Source organism: Saccoglossus kowalevskii, chromosome 22 (genome assembly GCF_978046115.1).
Source record: "Saccoglossus kowalevskii chromosome 22, keSacKowa6.1, whole genome shotgun sequence".
In the NCBI taxonomy this organism is placed as follows: Eukaryota; Metazoa; Hemichordata; class Enteropneusta; family Harrimaniidae; genus Saccoglossus; species Saccoglossus kowalevskii.
Genome location: NC_140662.1, coordinates 16584946 through 16602900, shown reverse-complemented (window position 1 = coordinate 16602900; position 17955 = coordinate 16584946). Strand labels below are relative to the sequence as shown.

At 34.9% G+C, this 17955-nt stretch overlaps 2 protein-coding genes across 2 annotated transcripts; one reads left to right on the top strand and one right to left on the bottom strand.

The window, feature by feature from the left end:
• Nucleotides 1-9574: 9574 nt before the first annotated feature.
• On the bottom strand, nucleotides 9575-11738 carry LOC102806367 (galactosylceramide sulfotransferase-like). The gene is made up of 2 exons (XM_006820027.1): nucleotides 11620-11738; nucleotides 9575-10631 (listed from the first exon to the last, which is right to left on the bottom strand). Exons 1-2 carry the CDS (start codon nucleotides 11736-11738, stop codon nucleotides 9575-9577), a joined length of 1176 nt encoding a protein of 391 aa, XP_006820090.1.
• Nucleotides 11739-16341: 4603 nt separating this feature from the next.
• LOC102806493 (dopamine receptor 2-like) lies at nucleotides 16342-17535 on the top strand. The gene has a single exon (XM_006820028.2). The coding sequence runs from the start codon at nucleotides 16342-16344 to the stop codon at nucleotides 17533-17535; it is 1194 nt and encodes a 397-aa protein (XP_006820091.2).
• Nucleotides 17536-17955: the final 420 nt, after the last annotated feature.

The window sequence follows — 17955 nt, the reverse complement described above, 5'->3', positions numbered from 1 at the left end:
ATGTTTAAAAAAGACAGATGAAAATGATGAGCTAATGCTAATATATGGGCCAAACAAATTTACCCAATTACTGCAATAAACTATCCATTCGGGTGCTAACTTCCAAACCTATTCTAAATTTGACAATGTATACTCGAAAATAATATTTTTGGCTAGTACATCCTCGTGTGAAATTGGTTCTGTTGATGATAATAGGCTGAACAAATAGTTTACTCGCAATTAGTCCCCCTTTCGATTAAATAAAAGCACGCCCACTTTTTGTAACGCCAATACACGAATTCTATGCAAAGTAAAACCTACTCAGTTTCAATTGATCATTTAAAAGAGAAGTTGACTTGATTTTGTGTGGCATGCATGTAAACTGTTAGCACGAGTATCGTACTTGCCCCTGATTGAGGCATCTACTACTGTACTGTTCGTACTGTATCGACTATAAGCGTACGGACACAGATTTGTGTAACAGCTGAATAGATGATTAGCTTTTAGATTATTCTGTACCATGCTTGGGACAAATGCTGTGGTCATGGTAACCCATAGTAAATTGGTATATAATAGCTTACTCCTTACTGATTCAAATGACTAAAATCTAGAAATACTGAATTTCTATGGGTATATTACAAGCTCAACTCGACATTATCATGGGTTCTTAGCCAATCGAATCTAAATACCGATTAAAGCCATATTTTTATTATTTAAAATTAAACCTGAATTACCGCGATCTTTTATTTGCTTTCATGATCAAAGTCAGGAATCATGAATCGTGAATCCAAATACTCACCACTGAAGCGGATGATATACAGTTTTAGTGACCTTCAGAACTAGTTGTCAACACAGACCTCGCCTTGCAAATGATCCCATCGGGTTGCTAAAATTGTATATCTATCTCTGCTGTATAATACCATTGTTTATAATACAGAACCAGCCCTCGAATTTTCTGGCTTTAGAATAACTCCGTTTTGGGGGTTTTCTGTTGCTTAAGGTACAGATGCAGTTTACCTCACAGGTATTTTAATTAGTTAATTAGGAAACCAAGATGAACTCCCTTGTCCACAAAATTATATATTTTCGGAAAGCTTATTGTATGAATTTTAAAATTGTTTTAGTATTTTTTTATGGACACTGTAGTTTGAAATGTGCACAAAAATGTGCTTTTTTGCTCAAAAGTGATTTTAAAAAAATTAGCTTCTAAACCATGCTTCTGTTTCCTGTCAAAATTGGTTTATAGGTACATCTGTTTACTATGAAGAATGTACCGTCTTGAAAACTGTCTACCAGTTGTCAATTTTGCAGGGCAGCAGCTCTAATTTCACTATTTCAATTTTATGCATAAATTAACACCCAGGCTAGTTGTCTGTACGATTGTTGTAACACTGTTCAACCAAAAACAATGCCCCGACGGCGTTCTGAAGATAAATACATTGTCAATCATTTGTGAAAATTTCAAAACAAAAGGTCAAAGCGTCTAGGAGCTTTTTTTTTAAGTTCTGGGATGTGCACTAAAAAGAAGCTGAGATAATTGCTAATTTGCATAACAATTCACTCAGTAAGAAGTTTGCTAATGCTCATAATTAAAATGGCTGTAACAGTTCTAAATTTAAATGTATTATCGTTTTGTTAAAGGTTAAATATAGTGCATAATATGGAGATCCCGTCATTTCTTTTTTTCACCATGTTTCTTTTTTATTATTTATGTACAGCCTTGCTAAATCTTGCTAAGCATTCAAAAGAGAGAATGTTTGCACCTGTTATCTATATTTTAAAAACTTTTTTTGAGTATGTTCCACTATTCACAATTTTTATAAAATCAATTGTTGGTACATGTGCCTTCTTAACACTATTTCGCATAGTACAATACATAAGTGCTGTTTGACGACTCATGATACAATATAATATAATAATTACTAATAACAAAGTGTACCACAGGATGATTTATTACAATGACAACACGTCGGATATGGTGTAGGGATATAGTCTTAGTTTCATTTCCTTTCTTTAGTTTTGACATTCTGTTATGTTTAGATAAGAATTTTAATGTTTAAAAAAGACAGATGAAAATGATGAGCTAATGCTAATATATGGGCCAAACAAATTTACCCAATTACTGCAATAAACTATCCATTCGGGTGCTAACTTCCAAACCTATTCTAAATTTGACAATGTATACTCGAAAATAATATTTTTGGCTAGTACATCCTCGTGTGAAATTGGTTCTGTTGATGATAATAGGCTGAACAAATAGTTTACTCGCAATTAGTCCCCCTTTCGATTAAATAAAAGCACGCCCACTTTTTGTAACGCCAATACACGAATTCTATGCAAAGTAAAACCTACTCAGTTTCAATTGATCATTTAAAAGAGAAGTTGACTTGATTTTGTGTGGCATGCATGTAAACTGTTAGCACGAGTATCGTACTTGCCCCTGATTGAGGCATCTACTACTGTACTGTTCGTACTGTATCGACTATAAGCGTACGGACACAGATTTGTGTAACAGCTGAATAGATGATTAGCTTTTAGATTATTCTGTTCCATGCTTGGGACAAATGCTGTGGTCATGGTAACCCATAGTAAATTGGTATATAATAGCTTACTCCTTACTGATTCAAATGACTAAAATCTAGAAATACTGAATTTCTATGGGTATATTACAAGCTCAACTCGACATTATCATGGGTTCTTAGCCAATCGAATCTAAATACCGATTAAAGCCATATTTTTATTATTTAAAATTAAACCTGAATTACCGCGATCTTTTATTTGCTTTCATGATCAAAGTCAGGAATCATGAATTGTGAATCCAAATACTCACCACTGAAGCGGATGATATACAGTTTTAGTGACCTTCAGAACTAGTTGTCAACACAGACTTCGCCTTGCAAATGATCCCATCGGGTTGCTAAAATTGTATATCTATCTCTGCTGTATAATACCATTGTTTATAATACAGAACCAGCCCTCGAATTTTCTGGCTTTAGAATAACTCCGTTTTGGGGATTTTCTGTTGCTTAAGGTAGAGATGCAGTTTACCTCACAGGTATTTTAATTAGTTAATTAAGAAACCAAGATGACCTCCCTTGTCCACAAAATTATATATTTTCGGAAAGCTTATTGTATGAATTTTAAAATTTTTTTAGTATTTTTTTTATGGACACTGTAGTTTGAAATGTGCACAAAAATGTGCTTTTTTGCTCAAAAGTGATTTTAAAAAAATTAGCTTCTAAACCATGCTTCTGTTTCCTGTCAAAATTGGTTTATAGGTACATCTGTTTACTATGAAGAATGTACCGTCTTGAAAACTGTCTACCAGTTGTCAATTTTGCAGGGCAGCAGCTCTAATTTCACTATTTCAATTTTATGCATAAATTAACACCCAGGCTAGTTGTCTGTACGATTGTTGTAACACTGTTCAACCAAAAACAATGCCCCGACGGCGTTCTGAAGATAAATACATTGTCAATCATTTGTGAAAATTTCAAAACAAAAGGTCAAAGCGTCTAGGAGCTATTTTTTTTTAAGTTCTGGGATGTGCACTAAAAAGAAGCTGAGATAATTGCTAATTTGCATAACAATTCACTCAGTAAGAAGTTTGCTAATGCTCATAATTAAAATGGCTGTAACAGTTCTAAATTTAAATGTATTATCGTTTTGTTAAAGGTTAAATATAGTGCATAATATGGAGATCCCGTCATTTCTTTTTTTCACCATGTTTCTTTTTTATTATTTATGTACAGCCTTGCTAAATCTTGCTAAGCATTCAAAAGAGAGAATGTTTGCACCTGTTATCTATATTTTAAAAACTTTTTTTGAGTATGTTCCACTATTCACAATTTTTATAAAATCAATTGTTGGTACATGTGCCTTCTTAACACTATTTCGCATAGTACAATACATAAGTGCTGTTTGACGACTCATGATACAATATAATATAATAATTACTAATAACAAAGTGTACCACAGGATGATTTATTACAATGACAACACGTCGGATATGGTGTAGGGATATAGTCTTAGTTTCATTTCCTTTCTTTAGTTTTGACATTCTGTTATGTTTAGATAAGAATTTTAATGTTTAAAAAAGACAGATGAAAATGATGAGCTAATGCTAATATATGGGCCAAACAAATTTACCCAATTACTGCAATAAACTATCCATTCGGGTGCTAACTTCCAAACCTATTCTAAATTTGACAATGTATACTCGAAAATAATATTTTTGGCTAGTACATCCTCGTGTGAAATTGGTTCTGTTGATGATAATAGGCTGAACAAATAGTTTACTCGCAATTAGTCCCCCTTTCGATTAAATAAAAGCACGCCCACTTTTTGTAACGCCAATACACGAATTCTATGCAAAGTAAAACCTACTCAGTTTCAATTGATCATTTAAAAGAGAAGTTGACTTGATTTTGTGTGGCATGCATGTAAACTGTTAGCACGAGTATCGTACTTGCCCCTGATTGAGGCATCTACTACTGTACTGTTCGTACTGTATCGACTATAAGCGTACGGACACAGATTTGTGTAACAGCTGAATAGATGATTAGCTTTTAGATTATTCTGTACCATGCTTGGGACAAATGCTGTGGTCATGGTAACCCATAGTAAATTGGTATATAATAGCTTACTCCTTACTGATTCAAATGACTAAAATCTAGAAATACTGAATTTCTATGGGTATATTACAAGCTCAACTCGACATTATCATGGGTTCTTAGCCAATCGAATCTAAATACCGATTAAAGCCATATTTTTATTATTTAAAATTAAACCTGAATTACCGCGATCTTTTATTTGCTTTCATGATCAAAGTCAGGAATCATGAATCGTGAATCCAAATACTCACCACTGAAGCGGATGATATACAGTTTTAGTGACCTTCAGAACTAGTTGTCAACACAGACTTCGCCTTGCAAATGATCCCATCGGGTTGCTAAAATTGTATATCTATCTCTGCTGTATAATACCATTGTTTATAATACAGAACCAGCCCTCGAATTTTCTGGCTTTAAGAATAACTCCGTTTTGGGGGTTTTCTGTTGCTTAAGGTAGAGATGCAGTTTACTTCACAGGTATTTTAATTAGTTAATTAGGAAACCAAGATGACCTCCCTTGTCCACAAAATTATATTTTCGGAAAGCTTATTGTATGAATTTTAAAATTGTTTTAGTATTTTTTTATGGACACTGTAGTTTGAAATGTGCACAAAAATGTGCTTTTTTGCTCAAAAGTGATTTAAAAAAAATTAGCTTCTAAACCATGCTTCTGTTTCCTGTCAAAATTGGTTTATAGGTACATCTGTTTACTATGAAGAATGAATTTTTATTATTTAAAATTAAACCTGAATTACCGCGATCTTTTATTTGCTTTCATGATCAAAGTCAGGAATCATGAATTGTGAATCCAAATACTCACCACTGAAGCGGATGATATACAGTTTTAGTGACCTTCAGAACTAGTTGTCAACACAGACTTCGCCTTGCAAATGATCCCATCGGGTTGCTAAAATTGTATATCTATCTCTGCTGTATAATACCATTGTTTATAATACAGAACCAGCCCTCGAATTTTCTGGCTTTAGAATAACTCCGTTTTGGGGGTTTTCTGTTGCTTAAGGTAGAGATGCAGTTTACCTCACAGGTATTTTAATTAGTTAATTAAGAAACCAAGATGACCTCCCTTGTCCACAAAATTATATATTTTCGGAAAGCTTATTGTATGAATTTTAAAATTTTTTTAGTATTTTTTTTATGGACACTGTAGTTTGAAATGTGCACAAAAATGTGCTTTTTTGCTCAAAAGTGATTTTAAAAAAATTAGCTTCTAAACCATGCTTCTGTTTCCTGTCAAAATTGGTTTATAGGTACATCTGTTTACTATGAAGAATGTACCGTCTTGAAAACTGTCTACCAGTTGTCAATTTTGCAGGGCAGCAGCTCTAATTTCACTATTTCAATTTTATGCATAAATTAACACCCAGGCTAGTTGTCTGTACGATTGTTGTAACACTGTTCAACCAAAAACAATGCCCCGACGGCGTTCTGAAGATAAATACATTGTCAATCATTTGTGAAAATTTCTAAACAAAAGGTCAAAGCGTCTAGGAGCTATTTTTTTTTAAGTTCTGGGATGTGCACTAAAAAGAAGCTGAGATAATTGCTAATTTGCATAACAATTCACTCAGTAAGAAGTTTGCTAATGCTCATAATTAAAATGGCTGTAACAGTTCTAAATTTAAATGTATTATCGTTTTGTTAAAGGTTAAATATAGTGCATAATATGGAGATCCCGTCATTTCTTTTTTTCACCATGTTTCTTTTTTATTATTTATGTACAGCCTTGCTAAATCTTGCTAAGCATTCAAAAGAGAGAATGTTTGCACCTGTTATCTATATTTTAAAAACTTTTTTTGAGTATGTTCCACTATTCACAATTCTACAAAATTATAACAGTCTATAGCCAAGACTGTTTGGATAATAAATAGCAAAAAAAAATTCACTTCCAAGTGCCCACGAACCTGCATCTCTACCTTAAGGCGTTAAGACCCGTTATTATTTGATTTTATTATTCCGGAAGCAAGTTTGCTTTCTGACAACGGATTAAAACCAGAACCGGGAATTCGGAATGTATTTTTCTTTGAATAAGAGTGCGTTCACACATTTTTCCAAATATTTTACACATAATTGCAATGGTGGAATGATCTTTTCAACTAAATTTCAACTAATTATTACATTAAAACTTACCATGACAGCCATAGTTTGCACAGTATCCTCTACAGTCGCGTTTGGTGTACGTGTACTCGTAAACAGTTCGATATTTCTGTTCATTTCTGTAACGCGTCCTAGTGTTTTATAGATGGATCAGGGATTAGTCTGAGTAAGCTTCCCACGATACTGGATAATGTGTACAGTAATGTATTCAAAACCTACACAGCAACGATTCAACATACCTGTATCTTGTACAGCGACCCCATTTGAACAACTTGCACTTGGTTTTGTAGTTTTCGGTATATTGAGTCTTAACTAAATAGGATTCAACTTTACTTACTGACTGGCGATGATTACATGAGTTTACGTCGACATTTGAGCTAAAATTGTAAGAATAAAAACGTTACTCATCCTCATTGTGTTCTGCGTTCATAATTTCCATGATTGTCTCGAATCATCTCAACATTTTTATTTGTCGGAAAATGTGTTTACACATCTGTCAATTTTTAAGTTTTGCAGTTCTTGTAGTGTAAAATACTATTTGGCATTTATTCGCGTATATTTGTTAGGTTCATATTTTGGAGTTATTTTCCCCTGCCATTTTACATCGTATTCAATCATTTAAAACTCTCATCTTAACATTAAAGAATGGTGTCTGTGACAGTTAACCGTGAATTCCGTCTACAATGAGAATGCGTTTCACATATTGAAATGTTATTAATATGTCAACATGAATGAAGAGTATTTCTATGAATCCTGGGGTGAATGCGTGCATACTCTATGATTAACTTACCCTTCGGCAACGCCAGATGTCTGTTCTAAGCCGAGAAACAAATACACAATTGTAGTGACTGTGAGTATGTGATGTAGCCCGATCATCGTGGACACTATTTATAAAGCACATGTAACACGTAACAGAATGATGTAGGATTTTTAATTATAAAAAACACGTGAGAGGCATAGTCGATTGTGACGTCAGCTTGACACACACACACGCTCGAATAGATATTTTTACCATTTCCGAAATACAATACGAATGTTTATAAGTTGAAGAACTGTGTTTTCATATCCGTACACATAAGTATTAGTATACCAGGCTGACAGCGCGGTGTGCTTACAGTGAACTGCTAACACCAGAATGCCTATACCCAAACCGCATTTATTCACGATTGAAATTGAATAATAATTAATTTAGGTCTTTGATAACATAAAAAACAAGTGCAAAGTTTTAACTAACTGTAGGGTAACCAATGGTTCAGAAGTCTGTACTAAAGTTTTTTCTTACTGCGAAATGAAAGTCATTTATGAAATGAAAATGTAACACAATTCCTTACAAAAGACTTTTCACCGAAGACTTTTGATTATTAATTACTGCCCTTATATATGTTCAAATAACCACAATATAGTTTTGGCTTAGTGCCTTGTAATTACGGTGATCGATCACCTTTACACTGGATGCTGTAAAGCTCCGTACAGCTAAACTGGTGAATTTTAATTTATTGAACATTAAAATTGTTTTCAATACCTGAAGCAACAACAACATGTAATTTAATTTGGCAATTACATTTAGGGAGGCGTTTGGACTAAATATTTACTCTTTATTTTATTTCTGTGCCGTACCCTACAAATGCTTTCTAAACTGTAATGCCATAACACGTAGTTATAAAAACAACTGACTAACCATGACGCCACAGTTTGTTTGTGAGTGTGCAGACAAATGTGCGGCCATGTTGAATCACTGTAAATAGTTTCATCTCATTGGTATTTTCAATTCAGGAAATGTTGTTTAAAATGACACAACACATTTAACCAGGTTTACCGTTTGTTGAGCTAGGACTACCATTTCTGTCATTGAACCATGTTTGCATGTCTTCATTATCATCCACAGATTGCAAGTAAGCGATTAAATCTGCATAAAAGTACGAGTGCACCATTGCTAGCTAGCTAGATTTAATTGAATTGTTTGACGTCACAGTCAGCACAGCTCGGGGTTAAAAAAAGCAAACACAACAAAGTACTGTACACCATTTTATTTTACCAAATGTGTTTAAACATGATATGTTGATACTGAAATTCGTGATACTTTAAAATCCAACATAATTCAGAAATTAAAGTTAACAATGATATATTTTCAGAGAATTTGTATTTATGAAAGCGCTCCTCCATGCACGTATTATACCACATAAACAGTTGTATATAATCATCTGAAACCACACTAGTAAATCGGATCAATAATCTAGAAAATACAATACGATAACTTTATATTAGCCTCGCAACGCAACTATAAAAAAAATAGTTGTCAGTTACATTTAGTATGAATGAGGGTATTGAATGTTTTCATGAAACAAAAGCGCCAGACCACCTATGATTACCACTGATTAGCACTGCTCGGTACCTGTTTATTAATCTCATGAACAATGCAATTTCATATACAGCGAGACGAAAGAGTAAACACCTTCAAGGTTCTATTATAATCTTCAGAACGTTTTACCTCGCATGTTTCCCGGAAATCTGTAATATTCTTAATAATCAATATGCATAACTAACCTCATTGAGAATGGCAATTTGTTCAAAAGACAATAAAATGTAAATAAGAAAATGATTCGTGTAGTGGTATTTCTTGTCATTTACAACGGTTAATTATGATATGTTTATATACCACATATACAAACATTTAATGCTTCTTAGAGTATTAGGCTAGATAATAGATATATAACAGCTGACTCAAAAAAAGTTAATAACTATGATTTATAAAGGTATTAAGTTTGTGAGTGACGACAGTAGGAAAAGGGTAATATTGTTCAAATAATTCGACTATTCGATTATTCAGTCGAGGTACGCTTGTATTTGCTATCGTTTTATGCGCTTTTCTAGGGCAGAAAACCATAGAGCTGTTGTTGATGATTCCGTATTTCCTCAACAAAATCTTCTTCTTCAGTTGCCATCAACGTACATAGATGTGGTGGATTCTTTGTTGCACATGCTCGGATAGCATTAGCATTTAATAACCTAAACGTCTGAAGGTCCTGTTGAAATGTGTCTCCATATTCTTCGACTTTGCGCCAAAATGTTGTGTTGAAATGATAATAGAGTCGTCTGTCTGCTGCACTCCATTGATCGACTGTTCTCGTTGTTTCTGAGCTGATCCCGGTATAGGAGTGCTCAAACGCATCGTGTGGCATGTAGAGAATGTCCTCGAAACTCCAACACATTATTTTTTTCAGAAGAATCAAGGACTCGTCGAAATATTCGTTGATCATAACAAGATCGAAGTGGTATTCGATTTCACCGATTCGTTGTTTGACTTTGTCGGCGTCTAGTTCGTCTTTGTGGTCTAAACCTAACATGAAGAGCTGGCCGTTCTTCATTAACCAATTGTATGGTTCATTTGTGTAGTAGTACTTTGATGCATCACGCACAAACGTGGGAAAGGTTTGCGATTCAAAGTTCTCTCTCAACTTCCAGCGATACTGCATCTTGAAAAAGAAAAACGATGCTCTCAATTGCCGTGAAGGTTCTTGTATCATTGTAATAAATCGTGCGTTGGGAACCAGCTGGTGCATTAACAAATGATTGTACCGGGCAAAGTGTACCAGTAAATCGTAGTCATGTGTGTTGAACGGTGCAATCATAGTTTCACTCAGGGGTTCGGTAAAGTCGAATACAGCTGATCTTGAAGTATCTGGTAATACAAACGTGAGTCCATTGTGATACCCAAATCGGTTAAGTATATTTCCAAATGTGTAGCACTTGGTCTCTACGAGTCTGAGGTAAACCAACTTTCTCTGTGGCTGACACTTTGAGCTTGTATCATCAGAGGTCACCTTAGGTTTCCAGTTGAATACTCTGTTGCCAGCGGACATTAACTTCGAACGTTGCACGATGGCATCGTTCTGTGCAACTTCATGACTATGTTCGTCAATAGATCTGCCGAATAAACGGTAATTATTGATTAATTAAGAATATACACTACTAAAGAATATGAATTTTTGAGGAAAACACATTCTTGATAGGTTGAGTGAAAGGTGTTTTCAAGTAAATTATCAACAGCAAATACAAATCGGGATTACCCAAAGTTGTTTCTATGGATTTACCCATTTGAAATTTGTCTCAAAATCCACGACCATGCTTGGGATTTGTTATTTTGTTCTAATATTCTTAACTTCGGTACCCGAAAACAGATATTATTTTTACCACGCGCTTTATACCCAAAACCTATTAAATGCTGCACGGCTTTCATGCACTATAATAATGCCAATAAATAAAAACGTTATTATAACCTGTTGTGTGATCATAAAGACTAATATTGTCTGTTGGTGCTTGAATGGTGAATTTGTATTCACTCCACACGATCATGGACGCATATGAATACACCAGCTGTGTAGTAAATAATAAAAACTGAGAGATCCGGTGTTATTAACGTTTCACCTAACACGTACACTGGTAATGTGTAGTTGAACCACACGTTACAACGAGTAACTATAGCATAGCCACGTATACGTCTCTTTCTTCCCAGCCAGAATTCACAAACGTATGTTTTTGTGATAATAAGCTCGATTGGCATAGACACATTTTCCAGGCAAATCACTGACATCGATCATCTTTAATATCATCGTCCACATTATTATGTTATAAATACTCGTAACAACCATACCCAATATCGTATCGAAACCATTTAAAAGTAGACTAGAATATGGCTGCCGTTATTATAAACCAGTAACTGTTTCGTGCGTCGTAAAACTGCGAGCGATTATGCATAATGATTTTCAGGATGGATGAACACATATTTTCCCATTTACATATGTATATGTATGAGAGACACTGGGATATATGTAAACCCCCGCCTCAGTCCTAATCAGATTGGTACACACTTATAACGTTTGTTGTGTTAGACAATCACATGGCAAGTACTTACTGATACGTTTCGTTAAAACCAAGAAAGTATAGGCTGTATATCACAAAGCATAATACCATTGCTCTAACCAGGGTCTTATGCCGAGGACCATATCTTTGCAGTTTTTCCAAAACCACCATGTTTACCAGTAATCACTATAGCGGTGTGTTCATATGAAATGCTACATATGTTGTGTTACTACTGTACCACGGGGTCATATGTGGCAGCACCTGTTTTTACTAATGACACGATAACCGTCACCATAAAGCCCATTCAATACATTTGTTATTTAAGCATGTGTAACTAGAATTATTTTTAATTCAACCGTAAATAATCAAAAAAAGCAATACGTGCCTCAAATAATGTGTATGTATTTTCGTAACGATATTTCATCCCAAATATACAAATAAATACACGTAACACTATTATGGTACGACGTCAACTATTTATGAATAAAATAACATTAAGAAACTGTCTTTTGACAACTTGTTTTCGATTATATTGCCTTTACTATGTCGAAGATGAAGTTGACAAATGTCCGCCCTCTTAGATACGATCGCGTAATTACTTCGTTTTATTTTGTCTGCCCTGTAACTGCGGGTAATGAGCTAGTACTGATACATTTGCGCAATTTTTTGTTCGAAATTCGCAAACTGGTTGAAACAAATGTAAATAAATGACGTCATGCGTCGACATGTACATTGTACGGTAGTTGGCAAACATGTAAACAAAAGATATATCTTTCACTTGTGTGACCATCTATATAGATTGATCATGGCAGTTCAATGGAATACAGGAGTGTACACATTTCCGAATTTTTCTGAAGTATAATTCACTACTGGTTTTAATTAGCACATTTTATTATTTTGACCCAATGTGTACCCTTATTCTATTTTAGTTACACAAATATGGCATGGTCACTGACTTACCGTTTTAAGAATTACCGTTTTAAACAACTGTTTAACTGCCGGTACAGCAAGGCTGTTATATTATTAGGTTGCTGGTATGTATGTAATCGATGACTGTGAAACCCAAACCCAAACTGATCTTTCATCTAAATCATATTTTGTAATTTACATGTCTGATCGATTCATTGTTAATAATAACACATCAGTTATGAATTGTACTATCTAGTGACGATGCGTTTCCTTGACGTAAATAGTTGACACGAAAGCTATTAAAATCTTACAGTTTAGCTCTATAAATGAAGATTAATTTGTTGAGAGATTTTATTATATTCTAGACGACGAATTACTCCACCAACAAACACAGTGGTCGATTGCCGAAGGGCTCAATTTAAATGAATGTTCGTTCAGTACATTACTGCAGCAGATTATTTTTTTATGGGAATATACACATCTAAGATATGTATATAGTGTGTTGCCATAACAACTGCAATTACAAAACTGAATACACAAAGAGAGATATAATTGCACGATTCGTTATATTGAAGGGTTGAGATAAAATATAAATTATTAAGGCAGGATATTCCATCCGATTTGGATACGTTGTGTGCGTATCGGAAATAAAATACACACAGTTGTATCGTCTATAGAGTAATGGCATGTCGTATTTGTCTATTCTGGGCACAGTTTATACTGAGTTAATATATGTCTGATTCTCACAAATCTAGATAAAACCTATGATATGCTCAGAGATTCACTATTAGATGAATTTGAAATATAGTTATTTGAATACAAAGGCAATGATTTCATGAAATATGCGAATTCGTTATCAGTGGCCACACATGTTGTTACCATGTGCTTAGGCATCGCAAATGATTTAGTTTATTTTTTTTTTATTTTTTTTATTTCTTGTTATTCATGTTCGCGTCATATGTATCATATCATACCTTATAAAATGTCGTCGCCCGCAGCTTGTGCAGACATACCAAAATAAAAAAAAAATATGGCAAAACGTTTGAACGGGATTATGGAATAAAAAATTCAAGCGAAGCGTTAGAAGCACAATGAGCCACTTGTAAATGGAAAACGTTCTGAAAATTGTCATTCAAACAAGAACAATTTTGCAATGCAGTCCTTCGCAAAATGCGAAGCGTTAGCAAATTTGTATATATATATATATATACTTTGACGCTGCATGGTTTTATTATATACGATACGCATCATCGAATTATGCCGCCAATAGTAGAGTCACTATATAGTAGTATAAACATTGATTAATTTTCGCCAATGTAAAAATGTCATCTTTCTGATAAACTCACTGAATATGCCTGAAATGCTAAATCAGTGAAATTTAAACCCAATGAAAATTAGTCATTGTTCAGTATAAAGGTGCATACGATATAGTAGTTATATGCGAAAAAAAATAAAGTATTTTGACATCCAGCCCGTGCAGAATAATTAATAATAAATATTTTAATATTTTTATACATGGCATTTGTTTGTGGGATACGTTAAATGTCTAATATGTTACGAAGGCATTGCCTCTGACGTCTTTGTGAAATATGATATGACATTACCAAAATCAAATGACATTCATTATATGTTTAATTCACTATGTAAATTAAAACTTCAAACTGTACAGCTACAGTTAGCTACAGACCTAACGGTATAAATTCACATAACTCAATTAGGTATAACAAAGCAATCAGATGTGAAAGCACTAGACGTGATTACATTCTGAATTACAGGCTAGACACCCATTCATTTCCTTGCTGTCAGATCTTTGTAGCTAGTTGACTCGTCAATCAGTCGGTGTTTCCTGGTTACTGGGTATAAATCGGCGCTCTGTAATATAAAAATCTTTTTGATTTTCAATTTTTATCTCCCGAACATAAATTGACGTATCATTTTCTAACTCGACCAGGTGAAGTCAGCAATGGCGTAGAGTTTATTTGATGATTTGTAGTTGGCGTGCCTTTTGAAAGCTACGTTTACAGCCAAGTTAGGGTATCATATAGAAAAGGTAATATTCAAACTCTTATGTCGTCAAGGATGTGATAGATAAATTAATGACAACTAATAGTACTTAGAATATACATGAATAATATTGTGCTGTTTTATGATACAAGAAGCCTGGAAATAATAACGTTAATGGTATTATGGTATGCCACAACAAATTAGACAAAGATAATAACGTGAATAGTATCATCTTATTATAATTCTTTATGGCTTTGATTCTATACTACGTCAGCTCTACATTGGTGGACGTGTGTAACATGCCACCTGTCATTTGATTGTTAATGATTGTTCAATCGAAACAGCTCTCGACTTAACAATGAGCTTGAACTATGAACGACCTATGACAAAGTGTTCGCTTGTGTTTACAAGAGTAAAAACTGTTTTCGACTAGGAAGGAACATTATGACAGCCAGAAAGAAAAGAGTTACATCAGCTCGATTAGTGGAGCTGCAGTCAAATAGACTGTCAGCGAATCGATCAGTTATATTAAAATGTTTATGTCATCATCCTGAGCTCGCTAAAGTTAGTGATCAAATCAGCTGTGGTTCGGACGTTCTGTACATTAGAAAGAACCCCAGTGTATATACAGGAATAAAGTATATCTTCATTATGCGCGCTTTCACCACATGGTAGCTATTCATGTTCGTACCCCTAGACTACCGAACGTCAAGGCATTGAATAAAATATACATCGATAATGATGATTACAAGAGTATTACAATGTGTTGTGTTTTTTCCTAACTTATTCAGTTAAAAGGATAACATGAATTGCATGTGAAATATTGTTTGGGTCTTTGAAGGTTACAAGCTGCCTTGGCTAATATATTGAGGTAATTCTATGAAACAATCGGTTCATCTGACACCAATGTGTTTTATCATATTTCACAACTAAATTACCACATAGTGAGTTATGCTATAGTAAAACCGATGTATTTATTTGTAAATCAGTAAATAACACTTACCCTATATCACATATGTTCTGCTGCCGGGGGGGGGGGGGGGGGTTCGTTCATTGCATTTTTATTTGCAGTGATATACCTTAACTCCAGCAAGCCATTAGTAACAAAAGGGGTTACTTTCATATAGACCGTACTCGGTGGTTCGAACACTAATGTTGGAAATATAATTTCAATTTTATATGTCCCAAATCTGGTATGTGATCAAAATCGTAAAAGCGCAAAATACGTGTAAACATGTACTGTAGAATTGCGTAAAAGGTCGCTGATAATTACCTTATGTATCTACATACGACGAATTGATGAGTCTATTGTATCCCATTGTATTACTCGGTCATTGACTCAATGATACGCAGTCAGAAATGCATCGTGTTATGTTGTATTGAATTGTATTACTCATTAAATGAATGTGAAGTTTTACAGGATAACCATGCACTTTTTAAATTTCAATTGTCCTCTCTTTTTTTTTATTCCAGAAGCCATGAAGCCATGTCGTGCGAGAATACGTTCAACTGTGATAGGAGTATTTACCATGACAGGTTCGCACAGACTGAATAATTCATGGGTATACTCTGCCAATCATCTGTTGTGAAGTTTGTCACGTGAGTTCCAAATATAACATGCACATGTTCTTATTGGCATGGTGTACCATGCGTGGTGTAGTATCTCATTTATCGCTGTACACATTCAATGAATTGACATTGCTGTCTATAAATAGAACCAGTAATAGGCTGTTCCGCCAATGAACCGCGCAGTCGACTGTCTAACGTAATTGCTGATAACATTTCACCGCCATAACACCTTCAAATGGATGCTGACATGTATATTAGTTTTTGCTAATTTTACGTTGTAGCCTTATACACTATGGATAACGTTTCAGTTATTGTCAATGTGACAATTCCGACTGCAATCACCATGCAAGACGATGCAGGATTGAATCTTCCACTGCCTTTACGGATCTTCCTAGGATTGCTGTTATCGATACTTGCTATTTTGACAGTGGTTAGTAACACGATTGTGGTCGTTGCCATTGCTCGGATCAGATCTCTTCGGACAATTACAAACAGTCTAATTGTCTCATTAGCTATTGCTGATTTGATAATGGGACTGATCACGATGCCGTTGGCGATTGTAAACGATATAGCTGGGGGACAGTGGTATTTGGGGCATATTGCCTGTGATTTCTGGATGGCCACTGAAATTCTCAGTGGTACCGCGTCAATAATGAATCTCTCCATGATATCATTGGAACGCTATATTGCGATCCAATACCCACTGACTCACCGTTGGTTCATGAGTTCGCAAACAGCAGCAGGCATGATTGCGTTTGCGTGGATTATCCCACTAGGTATGTCGTATCCATGCATCGTCTGGTGGCATTCTGTGAAAATATCGCTTCACCGTCCTGCCGTATGCACCTTCACAGATGACGGTAATTATATTCTGATGGTTGTATCGCTATCTTTTTTTATTCCAAGCATTATTATGATTTTCGTTTACGTGATGATTTTCCGGACTGTAACTAATCAAATAAACTCCCTACGAAGTGGCCGACTCAGTGTATCTAAATCAAAAAGTAACGGGGATCAGATTGAAATGAGAATCCATCATGGAGGGGCGTTTGACAAGTGTAATGTAGATGAGCCTGGAGCAATTACTGAAGGGAGAACTGACATGTCAGATCTAAGGAATGAATACCGGGCAGTAAAGATGTTGTCCATTGTCCTCGGTGCGTTTGTACTTTGCTGGTTACCTCTAATGGCGGCCGAGTTACACATAGGTTTTTGTGGGTACCAATGCTTGCTCATACCAAAGCAAGTATTGCGTCTTTTAAAATGGCTGGCTTATATGAACAGCGCTCTCAATCCCTTTATATATGCAAGGAACTGTCTTAGTTTCAGAACCGCCTTCCGAAACCTTATCAGAAACGCTACGCAATGTAAACGGAAAAAGTATGACGTGACCACGGTTACAAAGCAGCGAAAAACACCGAGTGATGTCGGAAACAATAGAAGAGCACTAAATAAGGGACACCAATGCCATATTATTTCGCGTTGACTTCCCTTCACATAGCATTAAACTTACATTTACAACTATTCAACAATTCATGTTATTTACGGCATCATTGTTTGCTTGTACGTTAATATAGGATGCAGTATAAATAAGGTGTACTGACGTGGCATCGTTTTATCGTTGAGGATACTATCAATAATTACAGAAGTTTTTTGTATACGCATTTATCTATAATGTGAGTATTTCAACACACACAGAAACACGGGTTAGACTCTATACAGTGCAAGAAGGCATCATTTCGCAGTGGGAGGGAAATTATTAGTAATTTAGTTTTATTATTTTACTACTTAAAGCTACCATAGCCCAAAGCCGTCTTCGTAAACAGTACCGCCGTGAAATAATATTTGAAGACGCCTGGGTACATCTTATATTAATGCATTCCCATTCAATATGAATCAGCTCACT